The sequence below is a fragment of the Hyaena hyaena genome, unplaced genomic scaffold, assembly GCF_003009895.1.
Source record: "Hyaena hyaena isolate Hyena2069 unplaced genomic scaffold, ASM300989v1 scaffold_0, whole genome shotgun sequence".
Taxonomy (NCBI): Eukaryota; Metazoa; Chordata; class Mammalia; order Carnivora; family Hyaenidae; genus Hyaena; species Hyaena hyaena.
The window spans coordinates 14943117-14963006 of NW_024080632.1; the positions used below are offsets into that span (position 1 = coordinate 14943117).

Consider the following 19890-nt stretch of genomic DNA (forward strand, 5'->3'; position numbering starts at 1 on the left):
CCTGGAGCTTCACTGCCTCACTGAAGACACAGGGGTTCGCTCTACCCCAGAGGTCCCCCCCACTGTGCCTAGTGAACCGGGGGAGGGGCCTGGAGGGGCCATTTGGTGGGGGCTTAAATGTGGGGTTACCTCCAAATGGGATTATTCACGTAGTCACTGAGACCTTCTGAGGGCAGAGGGGGGCCCGAGGTGTGGCAACCCTAAGCTCGTGCCCCCAACGGGCCGCGTGTCCGGCTGGACACCACGAAGGAGTATTTGTTATAGACGCAGTCGCTGTGCTCTGACAGTCATGACGCTACTGTGTTCAAAGAATCTGGCTGATAAAGGTATACGTGAAAAATGCACCGCTGACTAGGGCACCCTGTTTGGGCACTTAATTGACGGGAAGTAGTTAAGTCCCAACAAATGGGCCCCCTGACCTTCCCCAAGCTTCGTCCACCCCGAGCCGTGGGCCTTCTTGGGACTGGACATCCCTTGTGGTGGGTGCCACAGTTCTTAGCATTTTATGTTCATTTTGGGGTCGTTTGGCTCTGAAACCTGGTACCTGGAGCATAGCAGTTGACTGACGCGGGCCCAGCGGCTCACAGGCAGTTTTGCCCATTTGCGGGGAGGCCTGGGGCGGGTGGAGAGAGCTGAGGCCCTGAGGTGCAGGTTTGGGGCCTGGACAAGGCTGAAGGGTGAGCCCTCTGGGCTGGGAGAAGTCCAGGGCGGTGGTGACTGTGGCTTCAGCCTAGGGAGGGGGGCCCGAAAGCTGGGTGGAGGTAGGGCAGAGCCCGGGAGCGGAAACAGCAATGCTCTATGCTGTTATTATTCCCTCGTTTACAGGTGAGGAAATGGAGGCTCAGAGAGCCCATATATCTCTTAAGTGGTAGAGGTGGGATTTGAACCCAGGTGAGTGGACTCTGCTCACTTACAACACTGACCTTCCCATAATTAGAGGCTGAATGAATGAACGAAGGCAGCAAAAGCCTTGAAATACGGCGAAGGACACCCAGGGTCAGACTCTGTATCCAGTGCTCTTTGTGGCTGGGGCAGCCCACGGGCCCAGGGGAAGATGCTGAGAGGAAAGGGGGCCCCCGATGCCAGGCCTCCCCCAACCCCTGGGTGGCCTGCCCATTACCCCCCAGGTGGCTCACCCCTGAACTCCTCGTCAGTCAGGCGCTTCTTGTGGGTCAGCAAGAAGGGGAGCAGCCCGTCCAGGTCTGTAGTAGAGCCCCGGGACACGATGTCAAAGAGGATAGGCCGGTTGAAGACTTTAAGGATGGGGGGTGGCTGGGGTGCAGGAGCTTTGGGGCTCTGTGGCTGCTTCCTGGAGGTGAGGGAAGGCAGGGTGATGGGAGGGCTCACCCCCCCCCACTGTCTCTGGCCTGAGTGGCCCAGGGTTGTGGGGGGGGGGGGGTGGAAGGGGACAGCTGGAGCCCTAGGGACAAACCAGACTGAGAGAGGAGGGATGGCTGGAGAAACTAAAGGATGTTTTATCCCAATAAACTCTACCTGATACCTACTGTGTGTTAGGTGGAAACAGACTAAAGAAACATAAGCCTGCCTATCCATCCACCCACCCATCCATCTATCCACCCATCTAGTCATCTACCCATCCGTTCACCCACCCACTCACCTATCCATTCATCCACCTACCCACCTACAGCCACCTACATACATCCACCTTCCTAATCATCCAACCATCTACCCACCCTTCTATCTACCCACCCACTCATCCTTCCTTCCTTCCTTCCTTCCATCCATCCATCCATCCATCCATCCATCCATCCATCCACCTACCCACCTACCCATCCATCCACCCACCTCCCCACCCACACATCTACCACCTGCCCACCCATCTGTCCATCCACCCACCCCTCTATCTACCCACCCACTTATCCACCCATCATCCATCCATCCACCTACCCACCTACCCATCCATCTACCCACCTGCCCACCCACACATCCACCACCTGCCCACCCATCCATCCATCCACCCATCCACACATCCATTACGTGCCCACACACCCACCCATCCATCCATCCACCCCCCACCTACCTACCTACCCATCCATCTACCCACCTACTCACCTGCCCATCCATCCACCCACCTCCCCACCCACACATCCACCACCTGCCCACCCATCCACTCATCCATCCATCCATCCATCTATCCATCCATCCAGTCTTCCATTTGTCAGTTATTGAGTACTTATTAAGTGAGAGACCAAAAGAGACATAGATAGTGAGAAAATAAAGGAGAAACACCAGACTAAAAGATAAAGCTACTCATTCATTTATTCAACCATTCACTCATTGATTTATTCATTCAACAAACATTTGAGAAAAATGAGCACACAGATGCTCAGTTCAAGGCCCACCACACAGTGAACACTCAATGCACATTAGCTGACATTACTGTTGTTATTTAGCGCCCACTGTGTGTCCAGAGCCTGTATGTGTGTGGTAGAAACACTGAGCTACAGAGGCAGGTAGAGACAGGACACGCCCCACCGGGTGCTCATAGTGGGGAAGCAGAGAGGCAGAGTAAGGGAAAAAATGGCTATTCCTTTGGTCTTTCGACAAACACTACCTAGGCACCTCCTGTGTGCTAGGTTTTAAGAGACAAAGAACTGGGAGCAGAGTGAGCACAGGGGGCTCTTTGAAGGGCAAGAATGGCCTCCATTACGTCTCCACCCGCCCCGTGCCTGCTGCATACGGGGCACAGTAAGAATCTATTAAATGAACAGAGGGTAGAGCAGAGAAAGACAGAAGCAGAGACAGCGTAGGGAGGCGAGGAGAGAGGAGGTGAGCCGAGGGGGGCAGTGACAGAGGCGGGCAGGCAGGAGGGAGTCTGAGGTCGGGCTGTGGGGCAGCAGGAGGGGCTGAGGGGCAGAGGGAGCCGGTGGCAGGCCAGGTGATAGGGACACTGTTCTCCTTCCTTCCTCTGCCCGGAGCCCCAGACCGGGGCCTTCAGCAGCAGGGTGCCGGGGCAGGGGCAGGGCTGCCCCCTTGAGGACGAGGGCACAGACCGCTATAATCCTGAGATCCCCAGGGCAGCCCCCATCTTCACCTGCTCCTCAGTTGTACACTTGGAGCCAAAAAGCGAAATGAAAAGAGCACCCTCAGCCACACCGCGTCAGGTGGTGCTAGGGTCTCCGGGGACCTCAGCCACACCCCCCAGTTCCTGCACGCCCCCTCCAAAGCTACTCGCCCTGACTCTGGGGTAGGGGTGGGGTGAGGGCCTGCAGGAGGGGGTTAGGAAGGGAAAGGGAGACACAGAGCCCACCAGCTTCCAGCAGGACCCGAAAGAGGGGGACACTGGGGCACCTTGCTGTCCTCTGAGCAGAGATGGTACAGATCGTCCAGCAGCGTGTGGATGTCTGTGCGATCTCAGTCTTTGGGCACATCCAGCCTCTTCAGCCTCGTGCCCTGGCATGCACACTTCCCTCCACTGGAACACCTTCCTCACCCAGTGTGGCTGCCCCTTCTCATCCCTTAGCTTTGGGCTTAAATGTTGACTCCTCCAAGAAGCCCTCCTGGACTACCTTTCGTGTATCAGCTCCCCTCTCTGCCTCAGCACCTCCCCGAACTGGAACTGTATGTTCATGTACCTATTTGCTTGCTTATCACCTGCCTCACCCTCCACAAGGAAGGTGCCAGTGAAGGCTGCTCAGTGTCTAGATTCTGTAGGAGCGGTATCTGGTCCTCACCCCTGGGGCCACAGGGCCAATCCTACTGGCGGATACATGGCGGATGCTCGAGCAAGCAAGGGCTTCATCCAAGGGCATAAATGAATCTGTGATCAGCAAGGAGGACACACAAGGATCGCACAGCAACAGGCCATCTCCAGACCTCGAGACTGTCCTGCAGATACATACAGAGGCCTGGGAGGGGCTCCTAGGGGTTTTCACGGGGGGCCGGCTGGATATAGATGACAGATGGGGAGGGAGGTATTTGAATGAGGGGATGATAGACGGGTGGATAAGTGGACAAGCGGGTGGACAGACAGGTAGCTGGATGAATGAATGAGGAGATGACAGATGGATGAATGGTGGATGGATGGATAGACGGGTGAACGGACAAGTGTATGGAAAAGCAGACAGGTGGGTGAACAGGTAGGTGGATGGATGGACGGATGGATGGACGGATCCCACATGGAGGGGACCACTGGCCAGGCAGCCGGCAATACTCACTCGATGACCTTCTTCCTCCACCGCTTGTTGTCACTGGGGTGGTGACGATAGGTGCCATAGTCAAAGAGCGAGTCCATGGGTGCCTTCTTGGGTCCAGGCACCACCGAGGATTCGTACAGGGTAGACTCCAGCAGGTCAATGGGATTGGGCACCCCCTTGCGGAAGGCGCCCTGGAACTTCATGCGCAGATTTGGTCGCCCATCGGCGGGCCCAGCGGGGCGACCGGCGTCAGCCGGGGAGGGGGAGGGGGAGCCATCCTCCCCCTCAAACAGGTTGGCCAGTGAAGAGAGGGGGAAGGCCTCACCCCCGGGGGTCCCGCTCTCGTCCCCAGGGGTCTCGGCCGCCTCCCCGGGCCCTGCGTGGGGGCCTTCGCTGGGATCCGCCATGCTGACCCGGGACCCGTCTGCTCCGCTCGGCCTGTGAGGGAACAGGGGGGAGTCAGGCGGAGCCTGGCCAGTGGTGGGGCTGCAGGAAGCCCCCTCCCACGTGGGCAAACAGCACTGCTGCCAGCTGCTTCAAAGCCACCGTTGTAATGACAGGGGTGCGGGCTGACCCCTCCCAGATGTGGTTGGCTGGCAGCCCCAGGCAAGAGTTGCAACAGGAACCTCTTTTAGGGACCTGGAAACATAAACGGGCCTTAGGTCCAACTACCCCGGGTGTTAGGTGGAGAGAGGAGGAGGGGCCTCAGAGTCATCCTGGGACCCTAAACCTGGAGCCTGGGGCTTACTCCTGACCAACCCAACCAGCTTCAGAGCCCCGCAGAGCAGGGTTCAAATCCAGGCTCCACACTCAGCAACCATGTGGCTTCGGGCAAGCTGACGTTCCACGGCCTCGGTTTTCTCATCTGTAAAATGGGATGTCCAAGCAGAGAGCATGCATTCCCATGGTCAGTGCCTGGCACACAGTAAGCACTGACTAAAACATAACCATTAAATGCGTGCTTCGGGCCCCAAGGTGCTCAGCAAATAGGTGCAAACCCACCGTGTGAGCCAGCCTTACTCCAACTGTCTTAGGGCCTGAAGAACAGGAAACTGAGTTTCCAAGACTAGCTAACTTCCCACAGCACACAAACTGCTTCCCAGTGCCAAGTGCCGGGTCCTTCCCTCCCCTGGTGGCCTGGCTAACCCCTACCTATCTGCGTTCCCAGCTCAATTGTCTCTTCCTCTGGGAAGCCCTCCCTGACCATCTGTTCATAGGATTCACTCATTCCTGGGCCGTGAGCACCAGGAGGCAGGGAATGCCTCTGTCCTTTTTCACTCCTGTGTCTCCAACACTTAGAAAGGTGCCACATGGATGAAGGTAAGATTTGTTCCCATTTCTCAGTTAGAGAGACTGGAGGTTTTTGTTTTGATTTTTTAACTTTTTAAAAATATTTTTTAATGTTTAGTTTTTGAGAAAGAGAGAGAGAGAGAGACAGAGCAGGAGGGGGGAGGGGCAGAGAGAGAGAGGAAGACACAGAATCTGAAGCAGGCTCCAGGCTCCGAGCTGTCAGCACAGAGCCCCACATGGGGCACGAACTCACAAACTGTGAGAGCATGACCTGAGCTGAAGTCAGACGCTTGAGCAACTGAGCCACCTGGGCACCCCAAGGGACTGGAGCTTTAAGAGGGGCAGTTATGCAGCTTGTAGGGAGAAGAGCTGGACTTGAACCCAGGTCTCTCCAGCTCTGGGCCCAACGGTTAACCAGGAGCGAGGACGCGGAGGCGCAAACCCTGCCAGGCCCCTGCCCTCTGCGGCAGGCTGCTTGGTGGGCGGGGCTGGGCACCGAGGCCGAGTTTCCTGGAACTTTCGCCGTCCCACCCGGGCTGCAGGGAGATGTCTGAAAAGCTCTCTTTTCTCTGTCTTCCTCTGCCTGCCCAACACATTAGCAGAGGACCAAATAAGCACCAGTTCCCTCCTTGTTTGTTTTCTGGCTGCCAGGAGGGGAGCCTGGGCCAGAGAGGTGGGGGCACTGCAAGAGGCCCTCCGGGTGGGTACAGCGGGACATACCGAGGGTCACAGCTCCCGCCAGGGACGGGCCCTTCCCTGGGCACCAGTGGGGAGGCAGAGCATGGACTCTAGAATTATTCAGGCCTGGGTTCTAAGCTCACTTGCTTTGGACATGCTGTGTGACCCTAGGAAAGTCACTTTAGCTCCTGGGGCCTCAGTTTCCTCCTCTTTAAAATGGGTGCAAAGGTAGCAGCTTTTCATAGCTTTGCAGGAAGAAATGAGGTCAGGCATTTCCAGTGCCAACTCTCTGAGGATGAGTCGGGGGGTTATCGATTCTAATCAAAGGAGGAAGGAAGGGTTAGGAGCCCAGGTTCTGAAATCAGATATGACTGGTTCCTGTCTTGGCCCTGGTAACCAGCAGCTGTGTGATCTTGGACAAATCACTTCTTCTCCCTGGGTCTCGGTTTCCCCGCCTGTAAAACTGGGGTGACCACACCTCCTCCTAGATCTAGGGAGATGTCAGATGGTTCTGTTCTGCAGGAATGGGGGGCATGATGTGGGGTGGAAGCATCGAGGAGGAAGATTACACTTCCAGGGGCGCGGTCCCCTCCACCTCACTGGGGACCCAGGGGTCAGGGGAGAAGAGGCACTGGGGTACAGGCCTCTGCCGCCTCTGCCATCAACACCCTCCTAATTACCACACCCCTCCCCCCACCAGAGCGGAGCCAGATGGACAGCCCGCCTCAGGGAGCTCCCAACCCTCCACCATGCCTGCACCCCCTCTCCTAAGGAACCCCAACCCAGGTAGCATCCAAGGTTTCTGAGGCCTCCGTGACAGTGAGTCCAAAGTCAGCTGGGACCCAGATTCAGATCTCCTCTCAGCCACTCCCTCCCTGCTGGTAGCCTCAGGGAAGGCACATGTGACCATTATTAGCGTTTAATCACAATGAATAATAATCATGACAATGCACAGCAGAGGCCTCACCACAGGGAGGGACCCAGGCCCCAATACATCAACAGTGCTCAGGTTGAGAAACCCTGCCCTGGAGGGAGGTACGGCTCTCATTCCCATTTTACAGATGAGGAAACAGAGGGTCAGAGAAGTTAAGTGACTTGCCTAAGGCCACACAGCAGGTTAGCCAGGATTCAAATCTGCCCAGTTGGCTACAAAGCTTGGGCTCCCCTAACCCCTTAGTTGGCTGGGGCCGGTGGCCAGGCACAAGGCCGGACACTTAACAGTACCATGTGTGAGCTGTACAATGCCTGGGAGCTAAGGATTATTACTACCAGCCTGTGCTAATTTCTCTGAGCCTCAGTTTCCCTACCTGTAAAATGAGGGCTGTAAAGACAGCGTCTGTCCCATAGGGCTGCTGTGACATAAGGCAGGTTACGCATCTCTTAGGTACCTAAGAAGCACTTGATAAACGGTTCAATCATCATCATCACCAAGGTGATACAGTGCGTCTGCTTGTCCTTCCCCCCCCCCCCCCCCCCCCGGCACAGCACACAGCCAGGCATTCACCGCCAAGGGGAGCCTGTGAACAAAGCTGGGCTGATGTTCCCATTTTACAGCTGAGGAGCCTGAGGCCCTGAGAGGCCACCCAGGGAGCAAATAGCCATGAAGAAAGCCTCTGAGTCCTAACCCTGCTATTCCTTCCTCCCCAAGCACGTGTACACACCAGTGAGCACATATGCACACACATGTACACGTGCATACACACACACGCGCGCGCGCGCACAGCCTGCTCTGTGGCAATTCCTTCCGCAAATGCTACCCTGTTCTCTGTGGTCAGGGAGAGAGCTCACTCCCTGTTCTAATTTGCCCTGTAGGCTGTTATTACACGTTCCAAACCCATGCCAGCCTTGGGAGAGATGGGGGTGCAGGCAGGGAGAGAGGCTGAGACTCCTTGTGAGCCTCCTCTGCGTGGGAACGTCAGGCATGCTTACTCGTCTTTCCCCGTGCGGTGTGCGCATGCGTGTGCGCAGACAGTGTGCGGTGTGCGCATGCGTGCGCCTGTCGGAACCCACGGGGGCCTCACCCCTACCATTGCAGCGGGCGACCCCGATCTGGCAGCAGGGCGGGCTGACCAAGGATGTTTATGCCCCGGTGAGAACATCCCCACACACGGCGTGTCACCACTGCAGTCACTTAAAGCAGTGGATTTCACACATTTCAAGCACTGAGCACGTCTTGTGAATATAAAACCCAGACTGTAGTCCCCGCAGAGGGTGGCTGCACAGGATGAATGGGGGGCGGGGGGGGGGGGTCTGAATCTCAGGGCCCAAAGAGGAGGATTAGAAACCACTCATCTATTCATGTATTCACCACATATTTAGTGAGCACCTACGGTGTGCCAGGTGGAGGGGTCACAGATGCAAACGAACCCGAGAAAAACCCCCGCCCTCCCGGGGCTGACCTTCCCGGTGGGATCAGAGTAAATGGCCAGACAAACCAAGAAGCAGAGTCATGTCCGGTGGTGTTCAGAGCTGTGTAGACCAGAGGGGCTCAGGAGTGCTGAGTTACAGGGTGCAGATGTCCTGAGCAAGGTCAGAAGATACAGTGATGAGCCAAGGACCCCAAGCCTCCCTCTCTGCCCCGACAGAGGCCACAGGCTCTAACAGACCGCCCTGTGAGGACAGCCAAACCCACTCCCTCTCTGCAGAGGAGGGGCCCCTGGAGGGAGCTAGGGGGGCACAGAAAAAGTGCGTTTTCATCCAACAGATCAGGGGGTCGGCTCCCAGAGCCAGTGCTCATCAGCTGCATGAGCCTGAGTTAGGTGATTTCACCTCCCTGGGCCTTGCTCTCTCACCTGCCATGGGGATCTTAACTGGGTCGTTTTGTGAATTATACAAGTTGAGTCAAGCACCTGGCACAGAGTAAACCCTCAGTAAAAGGCGAACTACACGCCGAAGTGGACAGCAGGTACCTTCTCTCTGAGAATCTCAGACCCAACGGGGGTGAGGGCTCCTGCCCCATCTACCTGCCCCCATCCTCACCAGCGCCTGTGGCTTTGCCTGACCTCATGGAGACCCTGGCATGTATTTGCCAAATCCCATCCTCCTGATTCCATGCCCCAGGAAAGCTCCTTAAATCTGGTGGCAAGTTTGGGCGTGCAGGGCCGCTCCACCCCAGGGGGAGGAATTCCAGGGAGCTGCTTCCTCTCCGTTCCCTCCCTCCTGGGATCAATTCATGCCAACGGGCATCTGTTGAGTGCCACCTGTTTGCAGGGCGCCCAGGGAAACATACAAGAGTGGAGCCTCACAAGAGTCTGGGAGGGGGGAGACAGAGGGGTTTTTCCCTCTCCAGACCTTAGCCAGGGCTGTCCTCTCCCCAACACCACCACCCCCAGCTATGTCCCCTTGCTCAGGTCTCCCTCTTCACAGGCACCTCCTGTGAAAAGCCTCCTTGACCTCCAGTCTAAACCAGCTCCCCGTTGTTCTTTCCAAGAGCAAAGTACGCCTCCCTTTATAGCTCTTTCCATGATTAAACCTGTGCCTTTACTTGTATTATTCCTTTATTCATCTTTGCTCTTCTCTGGACTTTTGGTTCCTGAGGGAGGGACTACTTTGTATCTGCTGTCTCCCCGGCATCCGGCACCGCGCTGACACAGAATGGGGCGTCGATAAATATTTGCTTTTGTAAACTGTTAGGCAGGGACTCTCTGGAGCCCCCGGAGGGTGCAGGCATGGGGAAGCAGCGCTAATCTTGACAGGGACCAGGACAGGCTGCGAGGAAGAAGGGGTCTGGCCTGGGGCCTGACAGATGGGATGGAGACAGCAAGGTCCAAAGTGGGGGGACGAGAGAGCGCAGGAGGCACTGGAGACTGATGTGGCCTGAAGCAGGGAAGAGGAACGTGGCAGAGGAAAAGACGGTAGGTGGGTGGGAAGCAGGCAGAGCACTGAGGGGGAAGTATGGGGCTCCCAGACAGACCCAGGGCACTTCCTCCCCCCTCCAACCTGGGGCTCCACACCCCATCTCTGGGGCCCCCACTTCCTGCCGTCCCCTGTGAGCACCTGGCATTCCAGGTCAGTCCTGGAGGGGTGGTGTGGGTGGGGAAAGGGTTAAGAAAACAGGGATCCTGGAGAGAAAACTCCAACTCTGTCCACACACACCCCCCACCACCTTCCAGGTGAGGAAACTAAGGCTCAGAGGCATAGAGTCACTCTGACACTGTTTCCCAGCTCCTGGGCGGGGGGAGCAGGATTCAATCCCAGGTGGTCCCAGAGCCTGTGCCTTCAGCGGACACTTTACAAGGACCAGGGGCTCCAGAAGGGAAGGGTGGAAGGAGGGGGAGGAGGAAGTGGTGCCGGGTGGGTGGCGGGAGGCCAGCTCGTCAGCTGTGAGGCCCTGAGCAAGTCACCTGGCCGTCCTGTGCCTTGGTCTCCTCCCCTGTAGCTGGCGACGGCAGCAGCCCTCACTACCTCAGGGGACTACTGTGAGGCTGGAATAAGACAGTGAGAAACACCGAGCCCGGTACCCAGTGGAGAATGCACACTCCTTAAAGACTGGCTGTTGTCAGCAGCATCATCATTATTATTATTATTAATAATTATTATCAAAGGGGCGCCTGGGTGGCTTAGTCGGTTAAGCGTCCGACTTTCGCTTGGGTCATGATCTCGCGGTTCGTGGGTTCGAGCCCCGCGTCGGGCTCTGTGCTGACTGCCAGCTCAGAGCCTGGAGCCTGTTTCAGTCTGTGACTCCCTCTCTCTCTGACCCTCCCCTGCTCATGCTGTCTCTCTCTCTCCTAGAAATAAATAAAACATTAAAAAAAATAATAATAATTATTATCAAAGGGTGGATGAAGGAATAGACGGAGGACCAGGGGAGGTATGTGTGCCTGCCGGGGAGAGCGGAGTGGCCGGGCCCAGAGCCTAGGACTCTGGCGGTCACCTTGGAGCAGCCGGCTGCGAGCTCAGCCCCTTGGCCAGGGGACGCCTGCTGCCTGCCAGGCTGCTCGAGGCTCCCTGGCCCCTGGCGGCGGCGGCAGGGGGCATCACGCCATGCCAGGCAGCGTCCCCAGCCAGCCCGTATTTACCTAGCAGGTCTCAGCCCAGCCCGCTTCCTGTTTGCTGCACAGTGGCCGCCTGTCCAGGGCAGACAGAGCCCCACTGTCCTGTTGGGTGCCCGCCCCCCACCCACTGGGGAGAGTGCCCCTCTCTAGCTCACACCACCCAGGCGGGGCAAGGCCGGGGTGACTCATCAGGCCCCGCAGAGGGCAAGGCCACGGGGCCACTGCAATCACTCGGTCATTCTGCAGGTCCTTGGCCAGAGGGGTTCTGACGATGCGCACAGTGAGCTTTCGTGGGCAGCCATTCACTTCCACGCGTCCTGAGCCCTGGGGCAGGAGCCACCAGGAGGTAGTGTGGACCAGTGGTTTTAAAAGCATGTGCCCTGCAAGCAGAAGGCCACACGATTTAGGGTTCCATTTACATGAAATGTCCAGAAGAGGCAAATGCATCAGGACAGAGAGCTGACTGGTGGCTGCCGGGGGTGGGAGAGAGCGCGGACAGGGAACAGCTACTGGGCACAGGGTGCCTTCCGGGGTGGTGGAAACGCACTGGAACCAGATGGTGGGAATGTATGCACAACTCTGTATATGCTAAAAACCCGCTGAATTGCACACTCTGAAAGGGTGAGTTGTGTGGTGCGTGCACTACATTTCAACGCCCCTTCCTTGCTGGGTGACCTCGGGCAAGTGGCTTCCCTTTCGCCTCAGCTTCCTTGGCTAAACATGGGAACATCATGGGGCACCTGAGGGGCTCAGTCGGCTAAGCGTCCAGCTTCGGCTCAGGGCATGATCTTCTGGTTCATGAATTCAAGCTCCACCCTGGGCTCACAATTCAGAGCCTGCTTGGGATTCTCTTTCTCTCTCTGCCTCTCCCCTGCTTGCTCTCTCTCAAAAAAATAAACATTAAAAAAAAAAAAACCGCATGGGATTGTCATGAGGATCCAGCAGAGGGTCTGGCCCAGATCAGAGGCTCAAGGACATGGTGTCCCTGTCGCAGAGGGCAGGGCAGAGTGGGTGCTCGGACCCTGACTTCCTGGCTCCAAAGCCAGGGCTCCTGACCATGCTTGGAGACCTCACCTTCCAAAAGGGTTTTCTCGCCCCTTGTGTCCCTCTCTCACCACCTCTGGGAGGCTGCCAGGATGGGCACAGCCCCATTTCCCAGCTGGGAGGCTGTAGCCCAGAGGGGACAGACCCCCACCCACCCACGCAGGCATCCTTCCTCCTCAGTCTCCCTTGCAAAAGGCCTGAGGTTGCCAAGTCAAAGGAGAGAGCAGATACCCAGAGAATGAACGGGCTCGGCGGGCCTGGGAAGGGAGCCTGACGCAGGATGGAAAGCCAGTCTGAGACCCTCTCTCTGCCCCCGTCCGCCTCTCCACCAGCCTCTGCCAACAGCGGGCTGTGTCTCTGGTTAACGGCTTAAACATGGCTGTGCCCGAGATGCCACCACTAGCAGGGCCTGCCCTCCTTGGTACCTCCCACACATCACCGTCTGTCTTAATCCAAGTAATGACTCCAGAAGTTAGATACTAGATATCATTGTCTCCATTCCCACATGAGTAAACCAAGTCCCGGGAGAATGGGGGCGGGGGGACTATTTATCCAACACCTCCCAGGCACCGAGCACCTTTACATCTGCCTCTTCCATGAGGGGGGGATGTTATCATTATTCCCATTTTACACGGGAGCCAAGTGAGGTGCAGAGGGACAAGGGACACAGCCGAGGTCACAACTCAACAAGATGAGACCGTGGCTAGGATTCCAACCATCTGCTTTTAACCCCATGTGAGTTCATCCCTTTCGGGTCTACGAAGCCTGCTCTCTGGGGTCTTCCTTCTGCAGGCCGCATCCCTTAGAACTCATCAGGCAGGTGGGGCAGCGGTGAGGAGCAGGGACCCTGCAGGCGGACAGACTTGGAGTCTGAACCTTGGCTCTGCTGCTTCGTAGCCATGTGGCCCCTGACGGGTCCCTGCACCTCTCTGAGCCTCCAGCTTCTCATTTCTAAAAGGAAGCTAATCGCAGCCCCCACTGCCGGGTGGCTTGTTCACTGTGGGTGTCAGAGCCTCACAAAGTGCAGCCCCGGCGTGGCCCGGTCGGCTGAGTGTCCGACTCTGGCTCAGGTCACGATCTCACGGTTCATGAGATGGAGCCCGGCATCGGGCTCTGTGCTGTCAGTGCGGAGGCCGCTTCGGGTCCTCTGTCTCCCTCTCTCTCTGTCCCTCTCCCACTTAGGCTCTTTCTGTCAAAAACAAATAAAACATTAAAAAAAAAAAACTAAAAAGAATAATAAAGTGCAGCCTCAAAGACTGTGGGGGAATAATGGGAACTTTTCTGTCGAGTTCCCAGTGCCAAGAACAGGGCCTAGTGCTCAGTAGCTGCTCAAGATATACTTGCTGAATGAATGAATGAATGAATGAATGAATGAACGAACGGACACAGATGAACCTCTATCCAACCAACTGCCTAGCTAGCTAACTTCCTTCCTTTCTCCCAACCTTTAACAGATAATTTATTGAAGACCTACTATGTGCTGGGCTTTCTGACCTGTGAGACCCACACCCACCAGGAAGATGACAGCTATCAAGAGTCCATTTTGCAGATGAGGAAACTGAGGCTCAAGGAGACCAGGACATTTGCCTAAGCTCACTCTGTCTCAGAGCTACAGTCTGAATTCAAGTAGGTGGTTCCTTCCTTCCTTCCTTCCTTCCTTCCTTCCTTCCCTCCCTCCCTCCCTATGTCTACAGGTATTCCTGAGCCCCTCATCTTTGCAAGAGGAGACAGGAGTGAACCAGGCCAATGGGCCCCTGGCGTCAGGTTAACTGGCCCCTTGCCTATGGGGTGCACTCGCGGCATGTGTTAGAAGCACCCCTACACACACACACGAGGAACCATCCCAGAAGGTGGTCAGCCCTCCCGGTCAGCTGGGTGGAACCCAGGCCACTCCACCCTCAGGGAAAAACAGGCGCCGGTGAGACTAAGGAGCCCTTTGTGCAGGGGGGAGGCAGGGCGGGTGGCCGTTACTCACCACCCAAAGAAAAATAAAGAGTATTCCCATTTGGTCAATAGCCTTCCTGTCTGCCCCCCACACCCTCTCCTCCTTCAGCCGCCTTTCCCATCCTCTGACCTCATCTGGAGCTGACCCAAGACCATTTACCGAGGGCTTCATATGCCCATGGCGTGGTGTCTGACCCTCCCTCACCAGTGAAGAAACATGCTCAGAGAGGTGAGGTCACCTACTTGGGGTCACACAGCCAGCAGTGGCCAGGGCGCAGGACAGAACGGGGATGCCAGTGATCAGGAAAGGGCTCAGAGGCAGGAAGGAAGTCAGAGTCATGGTGAACGTAGGGGCCTGGCCTCCCTTCCTCATTCCTGTCCAGCCAGGGTGCAGTTCACGGGACCCAAGGGAAACCCAGGCAGGGGAGTCCAGGCTGCGGCAAGAGTAGTGGCCAGAATAACCCAAATCCCCCTCCAGCTGACAGAGCTCCAACCTCCAGCAAATCTTGGGCGGTAGCCCCAGGAACAGAGACCTCAAGCTACCCCCTGAGGTCACACAGCAGCGAGTGGCAGAGCTGGAATGTGGGCCAAGGTGGGTCTGACTCTAAAAGAGGCTAGTCCGAGGTGGAAGCGGAACTGGCCACTGGGCTTTCAGGGACTCAAGGGGACCAGAGGCACTTGCTTCTCCTTTGGAGCCCCAGTTTTCTCAGCCATAAAATGAGATTCAGCCTTCCGGCCTCTGCCCATCTCTGTGAGGCTGTGACATTGTGATAGATGCTGATTATACACCATGTGGTGCTGGAGACTGCCCACACCCACCCCTCAGAGCATGCACTCTTATTATCCCCATTTTTCAGATGGGGAAACCAAGGCCCAGGGAATAAGGGAACTTACTGAAAGCCAGGATTTGAACCAGACAGCCAAGTTTCCGGCCCTAGTGTTTTAGTTTTTATTTTTATGTATGTATCTATTTATTAAGTAGGCTCCACACTTGTGGAGCCCAATGCAGGGCTTGAACTCACGACCCCGAGATCAAGACATGAGCTGAGATCACAAGTCGGATGCTCAACTGACTGAGCCACCCAGGCACCCCCTCCAGCCTTAGTTTTTAAAGCATTGAATCAGGAGAGTAGGAAACATTGACAGGCTCCTGGCACTCAGCCAATGCCTGTAACTATCTCACTGGCTGAAAAGGCGTCATCCTTTGTCCAAATACAAGTCTAGCTTTGCCCCTGCTACGTTCCACCCACCTGCCTGGCACAGAGGGGCTCCCAGAGGGCGCCCTAGGGATTGAGCTGGGGGAAAACGTGTCCTGGAACAGGCCAGGGGATCAGAAGGAGGAAGAAGACAGAGCTCTGGGGCCCTGGCCATGTGGCTTGGACTGTCTGCAAAGTGGGGTCTGAGAGTGCCATTTGACAGAAGAGGAAACCGAGGTTCAGTGAGGCAAGGTGACTTGCCTGGGCTTCCTTGGACAGGGAGCACAGACCTAGGACTTCAAGTAGGGCCTGTCTGAGCAATCCAGATTCCTCTCTCCACACTACGGAGTCTCTTCCCCATGACTCCAGGGTGGGACAAATGGGGACAGGCCACCTTGGAAGTTAAGGGCATGGACTTTGGAATCAGACAAACGGAGTTCAGATCCCAGCTCTGCCCCTCCCCAACTAAAAACCCTGGGCAAGCAACTTCACTTTCCAGACCTCTCAGTTCTTCCCTCTCAAAAATGGGAACGATAATCATTTCGTATCCAAATGTACTAAGAGCGTTTGGCTCAGTGCCTCGCACCTAGTAAGTGCTCAATAAATGCTCACGGCCATCATAAGGACTACTAATGCGGCCCAGGCTTGGCCAAAGCCAGGCAGAATCCTGCTTGCACCCAGCATTCAGAGCAGCAGCCGCGGGGCCTAGGGCCATAGGTATCTCAAGAGATCAGAATTAATCTTTAACAGGTGAATTCCGCTCCAAGTGGGCCATGTGGAGCATTCCAGAGGGCCCGCTGGCATGCAGTGTTCTCTCAGCTCCCCAGATCTGGCGTGTGACAAGAAGTGGAGCTGCTCTGTATGGCCCAGGGATTTGGGGAGGGGACTGCGGTGTCTCTCCCAGAATCAAATGGGGAAACTGAGGCACGGGTCAGGGGCCTGTGAGGGGTCGAGATGCCCACTCCAGGCAAATTTGCCTTCCCACCAAGGAATGATAAAGGACCTCAGAGGACTTGGGCCCTTTCAGAGCGATGTGTGCAGTCACTTAGCTGTGCACGTGACATTTATGGAGCGCCAGCTCTGTGCCGGGCAGTGAGGCCAGTGACCTCCCACGTCTCCTACGGGCCGCCCCTCTCCAGTCCCCATCCTGGGCCTTGCGTCTGCAGCCAGGATAACTTCCTCAACCTGGGGACCGGCCTCCCTGCCTGGCCCCGACTCTGCAGCCACAGGGAACTTTCCAGACCACACATCTGGCATGTTCCCCCCCCCCCCAAGCCGGGACTTCGGGGCTTCTGGGTCTGACCTAGGCCCTGCCTGTCCAATCCCTTGCCCTTCCTGTTCACGGCACACACTCCAGACAAATGGAACAGCGTCTTGTCTCTACAAAGTCTCTCTTTACCCACCTGGCAACAGGAAGTGGTTGGGTGTTGGCTAATGCCCTTCCCTTTACCTGGATGCCCCTTCCCTTACATCTGCATTTATACCTCAAGCTGTGGCTTGAACCCTCACCTTGAGCAAGCCCTCCCTGATCCCTTTCCAGACTGCTCTCCTGGCCCCCATTCATCTGACAGCACACATTTGCCAAGCATCTACCATATGTGCTCACCTTGCTGGGTGCCCACGGCGGGGAGGGGGGCACGGGTGCAGGCTGCCTGGAGGGCACAACTGGCAGGAGGGGCAACCGCAGTTTGGGGAGGCGGTGGAGGGAAGCAGAGCCCTCTGCTGAGAGCCTGCCTAGGGTCTGAGGCCGACACAGAGGGGCTTTCCAGGAGACTTTGCTAGACACAGGAGAAAATGGCCAAGGCCCTGTTCCCACCAAGTGAACTGCCAGGAGCGCCCGCAGACCCCCACCCCCCACCAGCGCATTTTCTCAGAAGCTCTTACCCTCACCCCCTCATCTTGCAGCGACACCTCCCCCCCCGGGGTTTACAAACCTGACCCTGACGTGGCCCATGAGCTCCTCACTTGGGGAGTTCCTCCACCCTCCGATTCACCAGCCACAAAGGTGGGAAAGAGGGGTCCCCACTTTATTCAAACAGAGTGAACCAGAGAAATGAGGAAATGGCCAATCACCCTTTCTTACCTCTTCATTCCCTGCACAGGCACATGATGCCCGCTGAGCTGGGAGTGTACAGCCGGCTCATCCCAGGCTGTCTGTCCTCCTGGGGGCCCTGGGCGGGGGGCCCTCATTCCACCCCATTTTACAGATGAGCTGTCCCTCAGACAGCCAAGGGACTAACCCAAGGTCACACAAAATGGGGTGGCACAGCGGGGGCCCCACCCACTTCTAAGCCCGCAGCTGGTGGGGGCCTGACCCTTCTACTTGACCTCTCTAAAGAGACCACTTTTTCAACTTGCTCATTTGGGTCATGGAGTTACCTGGAGTTACCCCGTCCTTGCCCCACAGATAACAGTGGCGAAGCTTAAGTCCTCCAGTGGTTCTTAGCTCCCAGAGCAAAGCTCACCCACATCACACATCCCAGCCCCCAGCAGAGGCCCCTTTTGGAGGCTGAGCCAGGGCACCCGTTGGGCACCAGGCGTCGGGGGGTGGGGGTGGGGGTGTCTCTGGAGCCAGACAGCCCTGGGTTTAAATTTCACTTGGCTACATCTGCAACCTGAGCCTCAGTTTCCTCCTCTGCAAAATGGAGAGGACAGACGGACTGACTGGCTAGGGCTGGGCCCGGCGGGGGCGGGGGGGGGCAGCCCCAGCCAGTTTGGGGTTAACTGCAGGCAAATGGGGAGTGTGGGAGGTCTCTCCCCATCCTCCCGGACCTCCCTGGAGTCTGTGGATGCAGAGCTGAGGTTAAAGATTGTCCTGCCTCTTGGAGGAAGGGCCCTCTCTGGGACTAACTAAAGCCAACTAAGAAGCGTCCTCTGGAAGTTCCAGGCTTCCGATTTCCTCCTGCTGGCTTAGCGATAGAAGGCCAACCTCAGGGCCCCCAACTCCCCCTTCCCAGCCGCCCAAAATGGGGATGCCTCTAAGGTGGGCTGCAGGGCCTCCTAGATTTGATTCCTGCGCTTGGATCTTGGGGACCCCGGGACCTCCCTCCCGCAGACCCAGCGACCCCAGGGCCTACGCCAGCGCCCGTTTCACAGGTGATAAAACCTAAGCCGAGAGAGGAGGTGGCGGGTCCAAGGGCACGCAGCTGGGCAGCGGGAGCCGGCGGGACCCCGCGCTCCTTCCCGCGCCCGGGGCGGGGACCTCGGAGCCTCTGAGACGTCCCCGGGGGCGCGAAGGGACCTCGGTTGGGCCGCCCCCCATCCCTCCCCAGGATCCCTGCCCCGAGGGCCCAGGCCCCACTGACCTCCAGGACCGCGAGGCGCTTCCTGAATCCCGGCCGCCGGGTGCCCGCCCGTCCGCCCGGCGCGACTCTCCTCCCCCGGCTCAGGTTCCAGCGCCGCGCGCCGCCCTCTGCGCCTCCGCCTCTACACGGGCGGAGGAGGAGGAGGGGGAGGGCCCCCCCCACCCGGGAAGCTGGGCGTCGCGATCGTGGCCGCCGGGTCAGGCGCTTCCCGAGGAGGGCTCTGCCTGGAGCCCTGAGATCCTTCCCCGGCTCCTGACCGAGCCGCCCTGGGGCTGCGTCTCCTCGGGTGATGGGCGCCTGGCCGGTCCTCCCGCCCGGATACTGGCTCGTTCATTCATTCAGTAGACAGTCCCGCCCGCCACCCCCCCCACCCCCCCACCCCCCGCCTGCCCCGAGATGCCGCTGCGGGGGACCCTGCCCCGGGGTAGCCCTTGTCCCACAGGGGAGGCACGTGGGATACAGACCGTGCTGTCAGGGGCTAGATACACGGGAGCCCCCTTTCTTCACCTCTTTACCAGCGCTTAGCAAGCGGCCTGGCACCTGGAGGTGATCAAGGTGGGTTTTTGTTGTTGCTTTGTCTTTTAATTTTGTACTGGATGGTGAAGGTGAGCTCCTGACATGCAGTCTTGCCTTTTACTTAAATGCCTCCACAGGACGAGCAGCTTACTTCTGCTGGGACGGGTTGGAAGCCTGGGGGGGCCTGAGCTCCAGAGCCACACTCCCCGAGCCCCAGCTGGGGCTCTCTGCTACGCACCTACTGAGCCCGCAGTCTCTCCATCTCTGTGCCTCTGTGTCCCCACTGTAGATAGTCCCCAGCCCAGAGCCACAGTGCAGAGCACCAGGTCCATGCAGAGCACAAAGAACGTTTCTAGCCCCTTTATCATTACTGTTCATGAAATTGCACTGGCTCCGGGAGAACAGTGGGGTCCCCTCAGCCTGCAAACAGAAACGGCTCCCGTGAGGTGTTGGTTCAGCAGCTAAAAAGTTGAATTTTGGAATTGCCGGAGAGGGAAAGGGGGAGAGAGAGAGGGAGGGAGAGAGGGAGAGAGAGGAGAACCTGAATAGAAATGAAGTATTCAAACTGCCAATGCAAAACATTTACAAAAAATAATAAACCTTAATAATTAACTCACTGAGTGTGGCGGGCGTGTGGGGAGGGAGAATTGTCAAGTAAACCTTCTTCCTGCCCAGGCTGTGAGGCAGGGATCGGGGTGCTCGCTTCAGAGATGGGGATCTGGGCATAGAAAGCCGTGTGGCTTCTCCAGAAGGTGCTCCCTGCGCC

General features: G+C 57.3%; 1 protein-coding gene across 1 annotated transcript in view; it reads right to left on the reverse strand.

Annotated features, from left to right (window-relative positions):
• Positions 1-18649, reverse strand: part of TRPV4 (transient receptor potential cation channel subfamily V member 4) — a 34277-nt gene extending 15628 nt beyond the window's left edge. The window contains exons 1-3 of the mRNA XM_039247861.1: positions 18609-18649; positions 4179-4595; positions 1137-1309 (exon numbers count right to left, since the gene is read on the reverse strand). Of these exons, the coding sequence (XP_039103792.1) occupies positions 1137-1309; positions 4179-4564 (559 nt within the window). The 5' untranslated portion in view covers positions 4565-4595; positions 18609-18649. The remainder of the gene's footprint in view (positions 1-1136; positions 1310-4178; positions 4596-18608) is intronic.
• Positions 18650-19890: the final 1241 nt, after the last annotated feature.